The sequence below is a fragment of the Artibeus jamaicensis genome, unplaced genomic scaffold (assembly GCF_021234435.1).
Source record: "Artibeus jamaicensis isolate MK-2021 breed Jamaican fruit bat unplaced genomic scaffold, CSHL_Jam_final contig_525, whole genome shotgun sequence".
NCBI lineage: Eukaryota > Metazoa > Chordata > Mammalia > Chiroptera > Phyllostomidae > Artibeus > Artibeus jamaicensis.
In genome coordinates this window covers 6,258,489-6,279,171 of record NW_026521874.1, presented here as the reverse complement: position 1 = coordinate 6,279,171, position 20,683 = coordinate 6,258,489, and the positions used below count along the sequence as shown (strand labels likewise).

Below are 20,683 nucleotides of genomic sequence, written 5' to 3'. Positions count from 1 at the left end.
ACCATATTATTTACCTTGATATCTGGGTTACTGGGCACCCCTTACCTTTGGCTCCCAAAGCCAGCGCCTCCTCTGCCACCTCCCCACAGACCCATCCCTGAGAGGCAGACTGTGAGCCAGGAGATGCTTTTTGGAGGAGGCAACACGTAGCTGCGGCCTGGATGAGGAGACGCCGCAGGCTGTGCTGAGATGTGGGGAACAGTGTGCCAGGCAAAGGGAACAGCCCGCACAGTGGCCCTGAGGCGGAATCAAGCCTGGTGAGTCCTGGGAGGGGAAGAGCTGGTGTAACCTCAGGTCAGGGAGTCTGGGCCGGAGCAAAGCCCGAAAGGCAGGCAGAAGCCAGACATCTCCGGGCCCTGGAGGCCAAGGTGAGGGGCACGGGAGGGTTGAAACAGGGGGTGAGAGGTGAGGACCTACCTTAGGCTTGTTCAAGGTTACCCTGGCCACTGAGTGACAAACAGATTGGGGATGACGGGGGAGGGGGTCCTCTAAACTGGCAACAAGCAGCCCAGTGGGGAGGCTGCTAGGCACCCAGACCAGGGACATGCCTGGCTGGTGTCCTCAGAATTTGCTAGCGTCTCTCTTCCCCCTGGAAGCCTTCAAGAGGTGCTTTTATTCCTCATCTCACAGGAGAGGTAGCCAAGGCTCCAAAAGGCGAACTTGCCTGGTCGGTGTTCCAGCGAGAAAGAAACAGGGGTGGGGTTTGAACTCAGGTCTTACCACACCCAGCCAGGCCCATTTTCTGCCCATCTATCTCAGAAGAAAGAGTAACTTAGCGCACGTCACTTCAGGCGAGCCTCAGTTCTCCTCATCTGGAGGATGGGATGAATTGCAGCCCTGGGGTCCAGGAGTCAGGGAAGCCAGAGACGCCCTGCACAGGCTAAGTGCTCTGTAACCTTCATCTTACAGGGAAGAAAAAGGGGCCTTTCCCACCCACTTCTCCCTCTGCCGGTTCTCCCCTAAAAAGAGAAACTTTGGTATTTGTTCTGCAAACATTTATTTTATTCTTTAGGGTTTTTTTTTTTTTTTTTGGAAGGGGGAGGACTGGTGAAGGTAATCAGTTTTCAGCCTTAAGATAAAAAATCGCAGCGAAGGGTCGACTTGACTCTTTATAATTAATGGGGCGACTTGTAATAGGATTCTCCTGCCCCTGGTGCTCCCAGGAAACACCTTTTTACATAAGATATTGCCCACTCCGGAGTGGCAGCGGGGTGATTTATGGGGCTCCTCGCTCCAGGAAACCTCTCCTGGGGTTGCCCAGCCCGTGGAATTTATCAGGGAGTTTGGAAGCAAGGCCAGACGCCCGCCAGTGACATTTTTGGTGGAGTTTAAAAAGGACAAACACTGGGGAAGGGAGAGGCGGGTGGGAAGGGGACGGGAAGGAGAGGGTCCCTACGGACTGGGTTTCCCACTCACAGAGTCCGAGACGGGGACGCTCGGCCGGCGATTTCTTAAGGGAGGACACAGAGTACAGGGAGCGGCCAGCACCGGGAGCGGGGTCGGCGGGGAGTGGAGTCTGGCCCCAGCCTGATGGTGGGTGGGGGGAGCTCTGGACTTTGGATAGCACCAGAGAGCTGCTCTGCCTTGAGGGCGTAAGGGGGGTCTGACTTTTATACCCTCATTTAATCACCAGTCATTGGCTGTGGGCCAATGCCCTCGGGGTTGGGGGGAGGGGTAACCTCTGACTCACCTCTGGACATGGCAGCACCCACTGGCCCATCTCATTAGCATCCAGCACTCCCAGCAGCTGAGGCTGGCTGCACCCACCAGCTAAAAGGGTTGTCAAGGTGGGGGCACCACTGCAGGGGCAAAGGTTTCTGGGGACAGGAGATTAAAATCAAGGCTGGGGATTGGGGCTAAGAAAGGCAGGTGGGGGGGTTGGTCTGATACCCCACTTTCCCAGCACTCTGCCTCGTGCCCAGAATAAAAGCCATGGCCTTGAGTCCAGGAATTCACCCTCCTTACCTCCCTGTTCATCTTCTACCATCTCTCCCTCCCCCTCCCCCCTGCAGCCACGGGGCCTCCTCAGACATTCTCACCTCAGGACCTTTGCACATGCTGTTCCCGCTGCTCTCCCCCACCAGCCCCACGGAGCCTGCTCCTCCACCTCCTCCAGACCCAGCTCAGAGTTCACCTTTTCAAAGGGCCTTCTTTGACCTTCCTTCCTCAACAGACCAAGAGATTAAGAGACTTAAGAATCAGACCAAGCATGAGCCACATGGACACTTTGGACCCTGATTCCAACCAAGCAGCTCTATCAAGACCCCACTGAGACCACCTGGGGAAGTTGGATACGGACTGGGAAGGAGACCACCACTGAGGAAGTACCTGTTCATTGTGATGAGGTGGGAACTGTATTGTGCTTTCGTTAGAAATGTCCCTCCTTGTCTGCTAGGAACCCACACGGACACACCTTGCAAGTAAGACAATGTGACCCCGGGCTGCTTTAACTGTCCCCAGCGAGTGCGTGGGCACGCACACGGCCGCACACAGAGGACTTGGGACGCATGGCTGGCCTGGCCATCGCGTTCCCCAACATGAGGGTCGGAGTCCTCTATGCAGGTGCCGGGGCGTGTGCCCTGCCCTGTGGGACCTTTCCCAGGCTGGGAGGGTGGAGCAGCAGAGCCATGACCCTGGTCCCCCTCCTCACACCCCTGCCTTGTCTGGGCCAGTGCTGGTTTAAGGACACCTCCTTCACCAGCCCAAGGCCACTGGCACCCACAGGAAAGCAATGGAGCTCCGGGCCTCAGGACGGGACCCCAGCTGGGGGGAGAAGCTGGGCGTATCCTGGGCAGGTGCGCACCCTGGGCGACCCAGTATTCAGTGCTCTCTGCACAGCCCCAGGCCAACATGAAGAAGCTCTGCCGTCAGGACCCTCCTGGCGGGCTCCCTGCTTCCCCACTGAGCAGTCCGAGAGGGCAGAGACAGAATGCTGAGGGTCCCACGCCCTCGCTCTCTCCCGTGCCTCCTCCCTGCCCTCGGCATTCCTTGGGTGTCAACCAGAAAGGGCTGAACTAGGGTAATTGAAGTGCGTTATCTGGATGGAGTCAACAGGCTCCCCAGCAGCTTATCTCCAGCTTGCTGAGGTCAGGAGAGGAGCAAACAGCACCTGACACATCTCCCAGGAGTGCGGCCAAGAGCGGACGCCTACCTGGGAGGCAGAGCACCTGGAGGGCGGTGAGCTCTGCCCCTTACCTGGAGGCGCGTGTGGTTGGGGAGACCACTGCTGCCTGAGACAACCCCAGAAGGCTTCAGGGAGGAGGCCATCCTACACTGGGCTTTGAAGGATGTGTAGGAGTTGGGATCAGACAGGGCATGGCAGCCAGGGACTCAGCTTAAGCAAAGGAAAGGAAGGGTAAGAGCCGTAGTGGGTATGTGCATCAGCCCCAGATGTATACATAATAGGGTTTCGGTCCAGCTGGGTAACTGGGATTAAGAAGGTCAATGGCTCTGGGTCTGTTTCCTCACTGGCAAAAATGAAGATCATAGTAGTGTCTACCATGTGGGTAATTGTGGGATTAAAGAAAATGAATGCTAAGGCCCACAGCACATGCTTAAGGGCTCAACATGTAAATTCATGCTGGTCCCCTCCCCCGCCCCGACCCCTCCTGGTTGGGGAGAAACGCTCAGGGGGTGGGAAGAGCCGACATTCACTGAAACTCTGCCTGTGCCGGGTCCATAGTGGCAGCCCACAGGCAACCGCTCTGTGGGTCAGAACGCCACCTGCTCAAGGTCGCCTGCTCAAGGTCGCCGGGCTAGCAAGTGGAGACAGAGCTCAGGTTCAGGTCTGGCTGGGCCCGTGCCTCTGGGGCTCTTGGTGTCCCTTCCGCAGCAGGGAACTGACACAGCCCGGCTCCGAGGAGGCAGGGCTGCGTCCTGGGGGCTTCGGGAGGGGCGCCCCTGGCACAGTGTCTGTGGTCAGACAGAGAGAGATGGAGACAAAGGGAGGTAGAGAAGGAGCACAGGTCACTGCCTCTCTCAGGAGGGAAGGAAGGGGAGACTGCGGGAGGGCAGGGCTTGGGCCAAGGGAAGGGGGCAGGAAGGGGCGGGGTGGCCTCCTTCCCACACAGAGGTGCAGCCTGAGGCCCAGAGAGGGGAGGGCCCTTGGCTAAGGTCACACAGCCTTAATGAAGCAAGGGGGCCTCAGGGGACCCAAGGTGGATTCTGCGGGGAGCTATGGCACAGGGTGGACCCCACATTCTCTGAACCTTGTTTCCTGCAGGGCTGTGAAGAGCTGCGTAGAGGTCCCCGTGCCAAGACCTTGGGCCCCAGCCACCTCTGGGACCTCAGCACCCCCCAGCTGGAGTGAAGGGCCCCATGAGGATTAGAGCCAAGGAGACCAGAGGGGCAGGGCGGAGGACGTGCCCTGGTTGGGAGTCCCCATTGGAGACGCTTTGCTGCCCCCTGGTGGTTCCATGGGATTCTAATCCTTCCAAGAACGGAGGTGCCCGGTTCCAGGACCAACACCCACCCTCCTTGTGACCCACAGGTGCATCCAGACCCACCTGGAGGTCCTACGTCCTCCCCCAAATGTCTCACCAACCCCCACACAAAGTAGTCCAAGGTCCAAGAAATACAAAGTCATATTGAAAATCACAGGGTCTGGGCCCGACTGGGCCGCGTTCCAGTTGTGTGACCTTGGGTGGGTTAGGTCTCCTTCCCTTGGGTGGGTTAGGCCTCAGTGTCCCCACGTGTGGAACAGGGATAGTGACCATGGCTTTGTTTCATAGCGCCGCTGTGAACGTCAGAGAAGACGGTGAGTAGGAAGTTCTTGGAAGAGTTCCTGGCACATCGGCCGCAGCTGATGAAGACTGATGAAGGCTGGAGACGTCTTCCTCACCTGCCCCAGGCTGAGCAGTGCCGGGGCAGCCCCTCCTCTTCCTGTCCCCCAGGTGAGGGCCAGATTCCCTCAGAGACGTGAGTTTTGTTTTGTTTTTTATATTTTATTTATTTTTAGAGAGAGGGGAAGGGAGGGAGAAAGAGAGGGAGAGTAACATCAGTGTGTGGTTGCCTCTCATGTGTCCCCAACTGGAAACCTGGCCTGCAACCCAAGCATGTGCCCTGCCTGGGAATTGAAACAGTGACCCTTTGCTTCACAGGCGCATGCTCTCAATCCACTGAGCTACCCAGCCGGGGCAAGACCTGAGTTTTTAATCCTTGGCTTTGTTCCTTAAGCTGGAAAGAGTTGCTTCATCGCAGAGCTGGGCTTGAGGCTGCTGTGAGCCTCCTGTGAGCTCAGGGGGGTGGAAAGATTGGACCCACCATAGTTACCAACTCAACTCAGAAAGGGTTTATTGGCCAGGGTTGCAGGGGCATGGAAGGGAGCAGTTCAGGAGGGCTTCCTGCAGGAGGCGGCCAGCACAGTAGCACAGGGAAGATTCCATGGTCATCGGTGAGCACAGAGGCCCCTCAGCCAGCTACAGGGGCATCCGTGAGCTCCCGAGGGGATCTGTGGGGCACGGCCAGCACTCCCAGCCCGGGGGGTGGGGTGGGGGGGCCTCAGCTCTGGCCCAGCTGGGCTCTCAGGGCCTGCAGCTCTCGGCTGTCAATGCCGTTGCCTCCACACACGATGACCACGACGGAGGCCAGGGAGGGGCCCAGGCGGCCCTCTGCCTGGAGCCTCCCCAGGAGGCCTGAGTAGACGGCAGCTAAGGCTGCCCCGCAGGCAGGCTCCACCAGCATGCGCTCGTCATCTGCCCAGAGCAGGGGAGTGAATGGGGGTGGAGGAGAGGAGAGAGGGGGGAAACCAGTTACTGCTCAGCAGGCTCTGGGCCCTGCAAATCCATGAGGCCCGCCAGCCCCACCTCACAGTCTATTTGTCTGACTCCCTCTCCATCCATCAATCTGACCATCGCTCTCTCCACCCACCCACCTTTCATCTATCTATCCATCCATCTATTCCTCTATCCATCATTAGACCGTCTATCTGTCCATCTATTAGTGTAGCCATCAATCAACACGTCCATCCATCCACCCTTTCATCCCTTATCCATCATCTGACTGTCTGTCCATTCATCAATGTGTCTGTCCATCTATTTGTTTCTATGTCACTCGTCAGTCCATCGCCCCATCAATCCATTCACCCATTCATATGTCCATTATCTATCTTTTTTCACTTTACATTCATTCATTCATTCGTCCATTCATTCATTCATTCAACACACATTTACTGAGCACCCACTCGATGCTGGATTTGTTCTAGGAAGGTCCTGGGGACACAACAGTGAGCAAGACACACCAGCCCCCCCCCCCCCCCACTGAGTTCACAGTCGAGGGGTGGAGACAGATAAGAATCAGGCAGGTATGAGATTAGTGGGATTGGTGCCCAGGAAGTTTCCAACCCAGGCGGGATGGGGGTGAGAGATCAAAGGAGGCTTCCTGGAGGAGGTGCCATGATGGCTGAGTAGCCTTTAGTCATGTGAAACTGCTAGGGAACAGGCCCAGGGGTGGGAAGCTAGAGAGAAGAAGAGCTCGTACAAAAGTGTGGAGGCTAGAGATTGCGCACACACCCCTTCCTTATCCCCGCCCCTTCCACCCTCTATGCACATGCGCACTGCAGTGACTGAATACCCAGCCCTGTGATTGGCGCTGGAGACGCAGAAGAGAAAATGTGCTCTAGCTGGGGGATGCAGGGACCCTGTTGGTTTCTGAGCCCAGGGAGGGGCCGGTGCTCACTCACCCAGGAACCGCTGTGTAGCATCCACAGCCTCACGGTCCTCCACCACCTTGGAGATGATCTTCAACTCCTGCGTGCACGCCAGGGCCTGTGCAGCCACTGTTTTGGCACCCAGGGACTTGGCCACACTGTGGGGGTGGGGGGCGTACAGAGATGGGGAGCAGGGAGTACGGGGGCTCAGAGAAAGCTGATGAATTACCTGTCCTCCTCACACAAACCCGGCCCTCCCCTCCCCTGGTCCAGTCCCCTCCCATCCTGCAAGAGGCCCAGGCGCAGCGTTTTGAGTCTGGAGCAGCACCTGGCAGAGAGGAGGGTCTCGGAACACGGCTGATGAGCGCACATCACAGTTCCTGACCCTACAGCCACGACTGTGCCGCTCCTTGCCCGGCTGCCAGAAAGCCAAACTTAGGAAAAGATTGTTTTAATTTTGTTCATTGGTACCCATCGATCACGTGTGTGTGATAGCTAACGTGTATGGAATAATTACAAGGGGCTGGATGTGTGGATTTTCTGGTTTAATCCCCACAGCCTTCCTTTGGGTTAGAAACTTACGGGGGCCACACCTTGCTGTCCTGCACCATCATATCCTGAATCCCAGCACCCAAGAGGCATCCAATAAAATGTAGGCAGTGATGGTATTGGCAGAGGAATGACTAGTGCCCCCCCCGCCCCCGAATCCATGTCTGCCTAGAACCTCAGATTGTGACCTTATTTGGAAATAGGGTCTTGGCAGATTGTGATTAGTTAAAATGGTGTCACACTGGATTACAGTGACTGGTGTCCGTACAAGAATACAGACACACCAAGAAAAAGGCCAGGGGGAGACAGGGGCGGGCGATGCAGCTGCAAACCAGGGAATGACACAGGTTGCCAGCTGTCACCAGAAGCTGGAAAAGGCAGGGACGGGTCCCTGGGTCCCTTTGGTGCATGGCCCTGCCCAAACCCTGATTCCAGGCCTCAAGTTTCCACCGCTGTGAAAGAACAAACACCTGCAGTTTTACGCCCTCTAATTTGTGGGCATTTCTACGGAAGCCCTCAGTGACTCACACAGCCCCTGGGGTGACAGATGGTGGGGGTGGTGACAATGAATGATACGAGATGAGGTGGGGCCTGGGCACTGGGCCACTCTGTCCACTGAATGAGTTGGTAAGAACTTTCCCTCAGTTCAATTAAGATCAGTCACCAAGTGTGGTGAGGACAAAGTTCTCTAACGATGTTGCCAAAAAAACCCACCACTCCCTACATTTATGTTCTATAATGTGAATAGAAAAAGAGAGGTTATCGAACGGTCTGCAGGCTATCTGTAATCTCAACTTTTATAAATACATAACTGATTCATTTGTTCGTTTTACTAACCTTTGTGGAGCAATTACTGTGGGCTGGGCACAAGGCACATGCCCGGTGGGGGAGGGGGAGACGAAAATGGGGGGAAACGCAACCCAATCTAAGCAACGCCCATCTTTAGTTGGTAGAAATGAGCGTGACGTTTGTTTTTCTGTTACTTATTGCTTGCCTGCATTTTCGCACTGCAACACACTTAAATTGCTGGTCTGTATCCATACCAAGTGTATCAATTTGTAATGATACAGGCCAGTGAAAGCTTGTTTATTAACTGGTAAGACTTCAAGGAATCAGCTCCTTCTCCACCTTTTTCAGCGCCGCCTTCGAATTTAGACCCGCACTGCTGTGATCGACACCCACAACCACGGTGTCCCTCACCTCCACTGGTTGGAGGCCCTAGGGCAGCTACGTCCTCACCTTCCAGCCCCACCCGAATGCCCAGCCCGGCCTACCTGGTGATGTTCGGCAGCGTGACCAGCCTGCCTGCCTCGATGGCTGCGTTGAAAGAGTGTGCCCCTCGGGTCTCCACAGCGACAATGGGCACATGCTTCCAGCCCACCTCCACCAGGCCAGCTGACACCCCGGCTAGGAGCCCTCCACCCCCCACCGCCAGCACCAGGGCCCCTGGGGGGGTCCCCAGGGCTGCCTTCAGCTCCCGCACCAGGCTGGCATGGCCTTCCCTGGGGGTGGGGGGAGAAGGGGAGAGAGGAGCCAGATGAGGGAGACCCTCAGCCCCAAAGGCTCACATTTCCAGACCCCTCCCTCACCATCCCCTCTCCACCTACAGCTTAAGGGACAGGAGACTCAACTAAATTTATTCATTCACTCATCCTCCTCCTTGCCCCCCATCAACCTCCCAGAACCAGCGTATCACTAGGAACCGGCTCAACTCAGGTTCTGAGCCTGGGACCCAATGTCTCTGCCACTTACTAGCTGTGCGATCTCAGGCAAGTTGTTTGACCCCTTGGTGCCTCAGTTTTCTCATCTGCAAAACGGGCATAAATCATCTACCTCTAGGGCTTCAGGGAGGGTTCAGTGCATTAACTGTGTCCCAAAGTACACATTCCATAAAGAGGATATATTATTAGCATGTCCATTTTACACATGTGGAAACTGAGGCACAAGGCAGTGAGAATGCTCTACAGGGTCATGCAACTCACAAGGGGCAGAAGCAGGGTCTGAACCTGAGGGTGCCTGGATCCTGTGCCTCTTCCGCTCTCTGGGCCTCAGTTTCCCCTTTCGTTCCATGGGAGGACCTAGGCTCCGTGAGAGTTTCTCAACCCCCGCCTGGGGGGAGGGGCAGCAGCCTTACCATATCAGGGGGTGGTCAAATGGGGGGACGTTCACCCAGCCGTCCCTCTTGGCCAATTCCTGTGCCCTGAGGTTGGCCTCATCCCAGACCTGAAGGGACACAGAACTCAGAGGCCTGGGAGTCAGGCTACTGTGGAAGTTGTGTCAGGAGCTGCTCCGGGGAACCCAAGGGGCTCCTGGGGCCGGAGCAGATGTCCAACCACACCCCTCCCTCGCTCCTCATCCCTTCGTGGCTCCCACAGCCCTTGGGTTACAACTCACTCGGGCCTCGCCCACGAGCTGCCCTGCCGGGCCCACGCCCCGCCCCTCTTTGTCCTCCCCTCTCACCACCATCCCCCCAGGATGCCAGGCTGCAGGGGGATGCACAGGCTCATACCATTTCCACTCCTGTCCCCACCACTTTCCTCGGCCCACCATCCCTCTCTCCCTTTTCTCCCTTGGAGTCTCCTTCAAGACCCAAGTCAGGGGACCCTCCTCCTGGACCCTTTCCTGGGCCCCCACCCCAAATCCAAGGCACAGCCCCGTGGGGGAAGAATTGGGTGGACCGTCCCGATTCCTCACTGCCAACCCCAGCATTAGAATCACACAGTCACGTGTTTTGCCGTGTGACTCTGCTGCCCTTTGCACTAGTGTGAGTAGCGTGCATTTCCTCATGCCGGGACGATGTTGGTCCCAGGCACGTGACTCACTCTGGTCCCTGGCATGCGGCAGAAGAGACAAAGTCACAGTTGTCTCTTAAGCCTTAAGGGGAACTGCATTTTTCCTCTCACTCCTCTTGCCATTAACCTCAAGAAGGTGGTCCCTGGTCTAGAAGATGAGGGGCATGTGCGCAGGCCATAATCCTGCCCATGGCCTGAAGCAGCATCTCCTGGCCCGCTCACACACCCATGAGCAAGAGAGATCGTGTTTTTCATAAGCCTTGGGCGCTGGGGGCTGTTTGTTACACGGCGTTACCCAGCAGCGATGCTGACTGAAGCAGCCTAACTCCACTGTTCCTCCTCAGCTTCCTCCCCTTCTCTCGTCACTGCACTCATCTTGTCCTGTGACTGTCATCTGGCCACCTGGTGTCTCCTCAACAATACTTTGTGCCTCGTAAGAGCAGAGACCACAGCTTATTATCCCTGCTTCCCTAACTCTGTCTAACAGAGTGCAGGCACATGGTATGTGCTGAGGGAGTGTCTGCGGAAGGGAGGAAGGAAGGAAGGAAGGAAGGAAGGAAGGAAGGAAGGAAGGAAGGAAGGAAGGGGAAGAGAAGGAGGGAGGAAAAAAGGAAGGAAGAAGGAAGAAAATTATATACTATTTAGGAACCAGCTTTCGAGTACTTTAATATGTCTTTTCATTTAAATTTTGGTGGTTTTAAAAAAATTTGTTTTCCAGGGATGCATTTTTTTTCCTTTCCAGGAGGGTAGAAGGATTACATGTTTGTGTCTCTGGGACTTGTTTTGTTTTGTTTTGTTTTGTTTTTTTGTCGTTTGGTTGGTCTGGTTTTGGTTTTGGTACCCAGGTGAACCAGTGATACCCTCACCAGCGGGCCTCTCTTTCATATCGGGGTGGTCTCAGGATGGGAAGAGAAGCCATCATCTTTCTTTATACTTTTTGTTTCATCAAATGGCAAAAAAAAAAAAAAAAAAAGGTGAAGTGGACAACGCAAGGTGTTAGTGAGGCGGTAGGGAGACAGGCTGCTCCTGGGAATCCCTCGCTCCCGCCTCATGCAGGGGAAGTCTTCTCAGGGTGGGGACAGGCAGGCGGAGAGGTCCCAGCCCTCAGCACCCATCACCCCTCACTCCCACCCCCCACCTCAGCCGTCCTCAGGAAAGACAGGGTCTCAGGCATCGTTCATCAAAAGGAGAAGGAGACAATCTCTTCCGGGGGGAAAGGGAGCGAAGGGGGAACAGCCCATTCCTGCTGGCTCCCCTTCCTGTAGTCCTTACCTTTCCAGCCAGCTGGACCTCGGCCCCCTCCCCCTGCAACCGCCTCACCACCTGCAGGGAGGCGCTCTCGGGCAGCACAATGGTTGCAGGGATGCCCAGCTTTCGAGCAGAGTAAGCGGCCGAGATGCCTGCGTTGCCCCCTGGAGGCAGCAGAAGAGGGGTGCAGTGAGTAGTGTTGCATGAGCCTGTTGACAAACCTTTCCCCCTCCTTCTCCATTTCCCTTTGTGAATCACCCTGGGCCCACACTCATAGGCCCCAGAGGAGGATACGTGATCCAGACTGAGCCAATCAGAGACCTCAATCACCCCTGGCCCATGATTGATTCAGGGATGAGTACATGACCCAGTCTGTGGATTGAAGGGAACCTTTGGGAAGGGGAGCTCCCCTCTTCACTGGGTTTGGGAGGATGGTAGGAAGCCTGAAACTCCTGCTGGCCAGCTTGCTACCATGGGGCCTGCATGAGAAGAAAGCTAATAGAGAGGAGAGGAAAACCAAGAGAAGGGAGGAACGGAGGCGAGCTCCTGGACCCAACTGTGCCTGAAAGCCATTTATCCCATGGAATTTTCTGGTCTCAGAGGCTGTAGCTTACATCTGTATGAACTGGGTCTCTGTCACTTCTGCAATGTGTCCTGAATCATGGGAACAGGCCTGGGAGGGGACATACAAAACGGCCATCTGACCATGGCCTTGACGAGGCTGCACCTTTAAGAAGAGGCTGAGCCCTGGCTGGTGTGGTTCAGTGGACTGAACGCGGGCTGTGAACCAAAGGGTCAAGGTTCGATTCCCAGTCAGGGCATATGCCTGGGTTGTGGGCCATGTCCCCGGTGGAGGTCATGTGAGAGGCAACCACACATTGATGTTTGTCTCCCTCTTTCTCCTTCCTTTCCCCTCTCCCTAAAAACAAAAAAATAGATATATCTAAAAAGAAGAAGCTGAGCCCTGCACATCTGTAGCTGCTCCAGCCAGCTCCTCCTCCCCCACACCCAGCCCTGCAGACCCTCGTGGAGCGGACAGGGGTGGGCTCACCTGAGGAGCACACCAGGTGTCTGCATCCCTTCTTGGCCACCTGGGAAGAGAGGGAATGGGGTTGGGGACTGGCCCGGGCAGGCATCTCGGAGCCCTGCGCGGGGCGGAGTTAGGGCCTGGCCATCTCATCGCGGCGCTCCTTGCCCCTCACCTGCCCAGGGCTCTCTCCTCCCCTCTGTACAACCTCGCTTCTCCGCTCCGGCCCTCGGGCCTCTGCCAGCCTCCACCCCTCACCCCTCCCCTCCTGCCAGCACCCCTCACCTGCTGGCAGAAGTGCCCGATGCCCCGGATCTTGAAGGAGCCAGTCGGCTGCACATTCTCGCACTTAAGGAAGACGGTCATACCCGCCACCTGGGACAGTGCCCAGCTCTCCAGCAGAGGAGTGACCGTGTGGAAATGCTCGCCCTTAGCATGCTCCGCCAGAGAGCTCTCCATTCCAGCAACCGCCAAGCAGGCCTGCACAAAGACACGGATGTCATGGTCCGGCAACTCTACACCAAAGTCCCCTTAACCAGGACAGGAGAGGGGCACCTGAGGAGCCCCTCAGCTTGGCTCCCTTAGCCCCCCATCTGGCTGCCATCCTATGAGACTGCAGGCAAGTATCTGCTCCTCTCTGGGGCTCAGTTTCCCCATCTGGACAAGGAGGTTTGAACCAGGGGTCCCTGCATTCTGTGACTGTGGCTGCCCACGGTGCTGGGGTTGTAAAACATGGCTGATGTGAAGTGATGAGTGAGTGAAAATGGAAGAAGTCATTCATTCATCATTCACTCATCCAAAACGAAACCCAATTTATTGAGGTCCCACTGTGTGCCCGGTGTGTCCATGTTCTGGGACCCGGGACTGGGCAGGCCAGAGGGCGCCCCTGCCTTGCCAGCGCTCACATTCTAGTGGGGGAAACCGTCACGGAGTTCCAAAGGGGAGTGACCGGGGAAGGTGGGCGCGGTGGTGGGGAAGGACCTCTCTCAAGAGGGAAACTTTGGAAAACTTTTATTATGGGCGTTTTAGACACAGCAAACGTGCCAAGAACAGTGTAGTGAAGGTCTCATGCGGCCACGTGTCAGCCTCATCAGCCATCAGATGGCCTCATCCGTATCTGCACTACACCCTCTTCATCTTCTCCTCCTTTATTATTATTATTTATTATCATATTTTCCCTCTGTAATTTTTCATCTATACACATTCCAACGTGTACTCCTGAAAGTAAAGAGCTCTGTTTACTCTGGCAAGATTTATTTTATTGTACTTTTAAAATTTGCATTGAGGTGTAATTGACAAGTAACATGACATTAGTTTCAGGTGTACGACAGACTGATTCAGTGTTTGTAGATGTTGCAAAATAGTCACCACGGTCAGTCTAGTTAGTCTCTGGCACCATACGTGGTAGTCACAGAATGTCTTTGGGCGGTGAGAACTTTGAAGGCCTGTTCTCTTAGCCACCGGCAAGTCTGTGGTGCTGTGTTTCTAACTCCAGTCGCCCCAGGGCTTATTTATCGTCTAACTGAAAGTTTATACCTTTTGACCACAAAGCACTCTTTAAAAATAAAAAAAAAGGAAGCCACATGATTTTTTCACAACAGTGTATATTTTCTCCCAAGCCCCACTGAATTTTAACTGAAAGTGGGCTCACTTTATTTTACGTGAATTATACTTCCGTGATGCTGATCTTTAAAATGGGCTCACACTTAAAATATTGTCGATTTCTTGACATCGAATATCTGTTCAAATGTCCAGTTGTTCCATTAACTGTGCTGCGTGGTGGTTTTCCTGGTTGGTGGGGGTTTGGGCTCTTTCACAGTTAGACTCACGCCGCCTTTGGGACCTGGGCACTGTGGCTGGTTGAGAGGTCTTTTCATTGGTTTTTGACCTGCGGGTTCTCAAAGAGGGAACTCTGCCACGAAGAATAACAAGAAAACCGAGGGAAAGGTGTTCCTGCGCCGGAACAGCAGACAGGACCCCCCTGATCTAGAAATGAACTTGAGTGCCAAGGGCGTGGAGACAGGACTGGGCGCGGGCAGGGCCGTGGGGAGGGCGATGGGGACGGCGTTCCAGTCCAAAGGGCGGACTTGGGGTGTTTTTCTGATTCTGCTTACAGTGGAGAGTTGCAAGCCAATGCTCGAGTAAATAAACAGTCAATGGATTCGGGGGTCAGGGCAAGGCTGAAGAGCTGGAGGAAACGAAAGGGAGGAAAAAATAGAAGGACTTTTAAAATATATATTTTATTGATTATGCCATTACAGTCGTTCTATTCCCCCCCTTCTTTCCCCTCCACCCTGCATACCCCCTCCCCCACCAATCCCCCCTTTAGTTTATGACCATGTGTCTCAAGTTCTTTAGATTCTGTATTTCCCATACTATTCTTGCCCCCCATCTATTTTCTACCTACCATCTATGCTATTTATTCTCTGTACCTTCTCCCCCCTTCTCCTCCTCTCACTCCTCTGTTGCTAACCCTCCATGAGATCTTCATTTCTATGATTCTGCTCCTGATCTAGCTGTCCTCTTAGTTTGCTTTTGTTTTAGGTGTGGTTGTTAATAACTGTGAGTTTGTTGTCCTTTCACTGTTCATATTTTTATCTTCTTTTTCTTAGTTAAGTCCCTTTACCATTTCATATAATAAGGGCTTGGTGAAGATGAACTCCTTGAATTTGACCTTATCTGAGAAGCACTTTATCTGCCCTTCCATTCTAAATGAAAGTTTTGCTGGATAGAGCAATCTTGGTTGTAGGTCTTTGGATTTCATGACTTGGAATACCTCTTTCCAGCCCCTTCTTGCCTGTAAGGTCTCTTTTGAGAAATCCATTGACAGTCTGATAGGAAGTCCTTTGTAGGTGACTGTCCCCTTAGCTCTTGCTGCTTCTAGGATTCTCTCCTTCATTTAAATCTTGGCTAATATAATGATGATGTGCCTTGGTGTGTTCCTTCTTGGGTCCAACTTCTTTGGGACTCTCTGAGCTTCCTGGATTTCCTGGAAGTCTATTTCCTTTGCCAGATTGGGGAAATTCTCCTTTATTATTTGTTCAAATAAGTGTTCCACTGGTGGCTGTTCCTCTTCCCCTTCTGGTACCCCTATAATTCGGATGTTGGAACGTTTAAAGATGTCCTGGAGGTTCCTAAGCCTCTCCTCATTTTTTTTGAATTCTTGTTTCTTCATCCTTTTCTGTTTGGTCATTTTTTTCTTCCTTCTGGTCTACTCCCTTGATTTGAGTCCCAGTCTCCTTTCCATTACTATTGGTTTCCTGTGCATTTCCCTTCATTTCAATTAGTTTAGCCTTCATATGTTCCTCTAATTTGTGGCTAAAATCAACCAGTTCTATGAGCATCCTGATCACCAGTGTTTTGAACTGTGCATTTGAAACTTTGGCTATTTCTTGGTCACTTAGATTTATCGGCTCTGGGGCTCTGAGTTCTTCTTGAGCCATATTTTGATCAGTTTGCGCCTGTTATGTAGGAGGAGTGGAGCCTTAAGTGTTCATCAGGGCGGGGCCACCCAGGTCGCTGGTTTGTGACGCTGTATGTGGGGGCGGGGTCAGAGTGGGGCAATAGTGGTCTCCTCTGCTGCTTCCCGCTGCTGGGTCCTGCAAAGTCTGTCTCACTGCTCGCTCCTTCGCTAGTTTATCTGCTCAGGAATGTGTGACCGCGGTCAGCCTGCAGCCTTGTGCCCTCAGTGGGTCTGCCCGCTTCTCCACACCTGGGATCCGCCCACGGCTGCTGGCACACCTGGGTCGCACGCCCTGGTCGGTCTGGTGGATCTTTCCTGCCCGACCCTGCTCTGCTGCTGGCTCTGCCCCTCTTACTGGTTTGGCTGAAGGGTCTGTTGTCAGACTTCCGTGTAGTTCAATTTTCTGTGGTTTGGATGAGTTTTTGTTGCTAAAACTTTGTTGTTTTTAAACTTGGTTGTTTGAGAAGGCACAGTGTGTCCACCTACACCTCCATCTTGGCGGAAGTCCTTAGAAAAATTTTTGAAAGATTTTCTTTATTTATTTTTAGAGAGAAGGGAAAGGAAAGGAGAGAGGAAAACATCGTCTGGTTGCCTCTTGCACGCCCCCTGCTGGTGACGTGGCCTGCAACCCAGGCATGTGCCCTGACTGGGAATCCAAATGGCGACCTTCCGGTTTAAAGGCTGGCACTCAATCCACTGAGCCACACCAGTTGAGGCAGGATTTTTTTTTTCAAGGGCCAAATTTAGCCCCATTTTCCCCCTGGGGCAGAAAAGCAGTGGGGCAGAAAAGCAGTGGGTGGCCCACTGCAGTTCCACCATTTGCCACTAGGAGGCATACTGCACCCTCCCCCACCCACCACAATCCCAAGCATCTTGTCCTCCATCCTCCATGGAGGAGTTCCAGGTCTATGGTCCCTGAATTAGACCCACTGGCCTTTGTTGGGACGGACCTGAGACTCCCCAGGCAGGCAAAGTCGAAGCCAGCTCCCCCCAGGGCTCTGCTCCAGCTGAGCATGGCCAGGGGCAAGAGCGGACTAGGGAGCACCCGAACCCAGCATCCCCTGGCCCAGGCCCCACCTCAGCTCCAGAGCCCTAGAACGCAGGCCAAGGGGCCAAGCAGAGACCAAAGTTAGGGACCAGCTATGGCTGTGCAACCCAGACAAGTGTCTCAACTTCTCTGAGCCTGTTTTCCCATCTGTAAAATATGAATAATAACAGTCCTTAACGCACAGGCTATGGCACATGTTAATGTAACTGTTATAACCACCTTTTGCTGAGTCCCTGTTACCTGCCGGACTAGGAACAGGGGATAAACGGGAACAAAACAGACATCTGCTCTTGGAACTGACCGACTTGTAGTCTGGTGGGGAGACCAGCACTCAGCAAATAACTGTACAGACAAACTGCTAAGAGGGCAACGTGCATACAGGGAGTCGTCATGAAGAGAAGAACGAGGGGACCTACTGTGAGTAGGGGGGTCAGGAAGGACCTTTTGGAGGAGGTGACCTTGAACCTGAAACTGAAACGTGAGGATGAAGCAGCCACACGACAGACAGCAGCAGAGTGTGCGCATCCCAGGACCTCGGTGACGGTGGAATGAGGCCAAGGCATCGGCTCTGCGCCTGGTGCACAGCAGTGGCAGGGGCTGCGTGGGGCTTCCTGTGAGCCAGGCATCTGCCAGGGGGTCAAGCCCAAAGAGCGCCAACAGCCTTATCAAGCCCATTTGCCTGTGAAACCCGGGGCCAACCCCAGGCTGAGGCACACGGAGCTCTCACCATGGCTGTCGGCCACTAGGGCTGAGAGGGGAGCCCCGGGTTCTGTCTGCACCAGGGCAATGCTGGGTGAAGCCCACACCTTGGGTTCAGGTCCCAGCAAGCGTGACCTTGACCGAGTCACTTTTCTGCCCCAGGCCTCGCCTGTTGCAACCACAGACTGGATGAAGACCGATGATCTTTTCCACCTCCCCGTCCCTTAGGTTTTTCCTTAAGGACCACCTGGGTGATGCTCCACAGGCAGATCCCTGCTGCGGGGGGCGGGGAACCTCGGCCAGCCCCCCTGCTGGCAGAATGCCTAGCCCTGCCCCTCTGGCAAGCAAACCCAGTTCCCCTTTTTTCCACGAAGCAGACTGGGCCCACGGCACCCTGAGCTGAATCGATATTCCTGGGAGGGCTTAGGCCGCTGTCACCCTCTCTCACCTTCCATCCACTCAGCTGGGACGGGCCCCAAAGCCGTTAAGACTGCACTGCCTCCACACTCACACGTGCACACAGAGCCTGGGGACCCTGTTTGGGCTTCAGGTCCTCTTACCTTCCTGTCCACGTGTCCCCGGACCAACTTGGCTGCCTGCTGCCTACCAGTCTAACTAGGCCTCAGCTCTGCCCAGATGCTGGCAGCCTCCTGGGGCCTTAGCCCCGCCTCCTGGGGCCTTAGCCCCGCCTCCTGTCTTAAAGAGACAGTGCCAGCAGGAGAGCGAAAGAGGATGAGATTGACCCTCGCTGCCCCCGCTGCCCCCACTGTGCTCTGTCCACCACACACACACACATTACCTGGTCCCATTTGACAGATAAAGAAGCTGAGGCTCAGAGAGGGACATTCACTTGACCGAGGCCACCCAGCCAGGGAGGAAAGGCCTTTATCTCCGGCCCTGGACGACCTCTTTCATCTCTTTCATCTCCATTGAGACACAGACATCTCCAAGCAACTACTTGGCCTGAGACAACGGGACCCAGAAACAATTGTTATCCGTCGTGTGAGAAGGGAGTATTTTTCTAAAGTACTTCTTCACCTCTGCTATTACATACCCGACACAGGAACCCCACAATTATTTACCTTTCAAATGAATGACTCTGGCCATCGATTCATTCATTCAACAAATATTTACTGGACACCTACTAGTTGTCACTTCCCGGGATCTTTAGCCTCAAACAAAACAACATGTTCCCTGCCCTCTCGGAGGTCCCAGGGGCCATGGAAGAGGACTTACAATCAGTGCCACCAGGTACTGGTAAGGGCTGTGGTTGCCCAGGTAGCTCACTTGGCTGCAGAAGTCTGGGAAGGCTTCCTGGAGGAGGAGCTCAGCCTTGAACTCAGCCAGGAATCAGGAACATGGAGTGCAAAGGTCTGCAATTGAATAACATGGTGTGTTCCAAGAATGGAGAAGTTGTCCAGTGGGACTGGAACAGAGAAGGTGGGGGTGGGGCAGCAGGCAGATTAGGGGCTGGAGCGGTGGGCCAGGACCAGAGTCCACAGGGATGGCTGTGCCAATCCAAAGTCTGGACCTTACCCAGGGGCACTAGGGAGCCATAGAAGGTCGTGGGCAAGGGAATGATACAATCACATTCCCATCTTGTCTCCTTCGCTGTCTCACTGGGTGAACCTCAGCGAGGCACATCCATCTGGCCCTCGGTTCCCCTCTATGTCAGGTGGGAGCTGGGGGCCAGGAAAGACCTGCAGTCCAGGTATTCTGTGCCCTTCTTGGACCTTGGGTGACCCCCTCAGGTTTGATGATTAACTCCCGGCCACTTGGGGTCAGGTTGAGCTGGTGGGCCATGAACCCTGATGAGGACGCTGGCGGCTCTCATTCCCATCCGCACATTAAACGCGAGTCATGGCTGGGTGTTCTATCCCGACCTGAGGCCTAGGAACAGAGATGGTAAAACTCAGTGCATGCCCTCGGGTGGGTCCCAGCCTGGAGAGGAGAGGAAGACGCGCAATTCAGTGACAATTCTAACCCCCATCCAAGCAAGACGGAGAGCAGAAGGTCCCCAAAGGACAGCTGAGGGCGGGGTGGAATCAGGGAGGGCCTCCTGGAGGAGGAGGCCTTAGCACACAGCTCAGGCTTGGAAAAGAAGCACAACCCCTGCATTTACTGCATGCCTACTGAATGCATGCCCTTTCACGTTGCCCAGCATATCCTAAAGGTTTTTTAATTGTTGAGTTTTGTGTGTGTGCAGGAGATAGGCCATAGGAGATGCCAAGCCCCTAATTTCATGGATAGTATTGCTGAGGAGAAAGTTAGGCAGGTAGGAGCGCTTAAGCATAGAGTCTGTTTAAAAAATAAAATGAAGCCCTGGCTGGTGTAGCTCAGTGGATTGAGCACGGACCTGTGAACCAAAGAATCAAGGTTCGATTCCCAGTCAGGGCACATGCCTGGGTTGCAGGCGGGTTCCCTGCGTGAGAGGCAACCATACACTGATATTTCTCTCCCTCTCTCCTTCCCTTACCCTCTGAAGAGAAATAAATAAAATCTTTAAAGATAAATAAGTAAAATAAAATAAAATAAAACCCTATGCAGTAGTAATGGTAGTTCCTGGCATGAGGCAGTATAGTTGGAACAGGCTCCAGTTCAAAGCGACACCAGCACTGGCGCTCCCTGGCTGTGTGACCTTGGGTAACTATGCAAAACATTTTGAACAGGGGCTTCTTGCATTTGTTACTGTTACAGAGGAGGTGAGAGAACACTGTGTGGGAAACTGCGGGGGTCTGAAGTCTGGAAACATAACGTCATTGTGTTACAGAATGTTTACAGCCCCGGGGGGAGGTGTGTATTAGAGTGAACACATCGAGGAATCAGACTTGGCTCAGGAAGGTCCAGGCACTTTCTCGAGGTCACACAGCAGTGGCAGAACCAGGGTCACACCCAGAGGGGCCCATCCCAGAGCTCCCCCAACTGGAAAGAGGATGGTGTGAGGAAGGGCGGGGTGGCTTCGTCAGAGGAGGCTGGACAGATGGGCCAGGTCACCGACCTGCCCCCTCCGGGGCCACCTTCGTCAGCCAGCCGCTGTCCCTGACACCTCAGGCTGCCACACACCCACCCTGGCCAGTCCCTGGGGTTATTTATTAAGCTTGGTTTCATCACTCTCCTCGCCCCCACCCCCCAGACGACTTTCTTGTTTGCTGGGCGAGGGAACTGCAGGGAGAGGAGTGACGGCCCCCGGGCACGGGCCATTGGCCCTCCA

The 20,683-nt window shown here is 54.4% G+C and overlaps 1 protein-coding gene across 4 annotated transcripts; it reads right to left on the bottom strand.

The window, feature by feature from the left end:
* Window positions 1-5,267: 5,267 nt before the first annotated feature.
* Window positions 5,268-19,144, bottom strand: SDSL (serine dehydratase like). 4 transcript variants are annotated; one of them, XM_037156257.2, is made up of 9 exons: window positions 19,009-19,144; window positions 18,709-18,845; window positions 12,548-12,742; window positions 12,287-12,326; window positions 11,260-11,399; window positions 9,330-9,418; window positions 8,470-8,697; window positions 6,680-6,804; window positions 5,268-5,693 (listed from the first exon to the last, which is right to left on the bottom strand). In XM_037156257.2, exons 3-9 carry the CDS (start codon window positions 12,719-12,721, stop codon window positions 5,500-5,502), a joined length of 990 nt encoding a protein of 329 aa, XP_037012152.2. In that variant the 5' UTR covers window positions 12,722-12,742; window positions 18,709-18,845; window positions 19,009-19,144; the 3' UTR covers window positions 5,268-5,499. The 4 variants fall into 4 exon arrangements, with proteins under 4 accessions (XP_037012152.2, XP_037012151.2, XP_037012150.2 ...); XM_037156256.2 differs by lacking the exons at window positions 18,709-18,845; window positions 19,009-19,144 and adding an exon at window positions 18,272-18,506; XM_037156255.2 differs by lacking the exons at window positions 18,709-18,845; window positions 19,009-19,144 and adding an exon at window positions 18,033-18,133.
* Window positions 19,145-20,683: the final 1,539 nt, after the last annotated feature.

Coding starts and splice junctions, on each gene's coding strand:
- SDSL (XM_037156257.2), bottom strand. CDS start 12,721: ATGGAGAGCTCTCTGGCGGAGCATGCTAAGGGCGAGCATTTCCACACG. Junction 11,400..12,286: donor ACACCTGGTGTGCTCCTCAG/GTGAGCCCACCC, acceptor TGCTGCCTCCAG/GGGGCAACGCAGGCATCTCG. Junction 6,805..8,469: donor ACGCTGCCGAACATCACCAG/GTAGGCCGGGCT, acceptor CCACCCCCACAG/TGTGGCCAAGTCCCTGGGTG.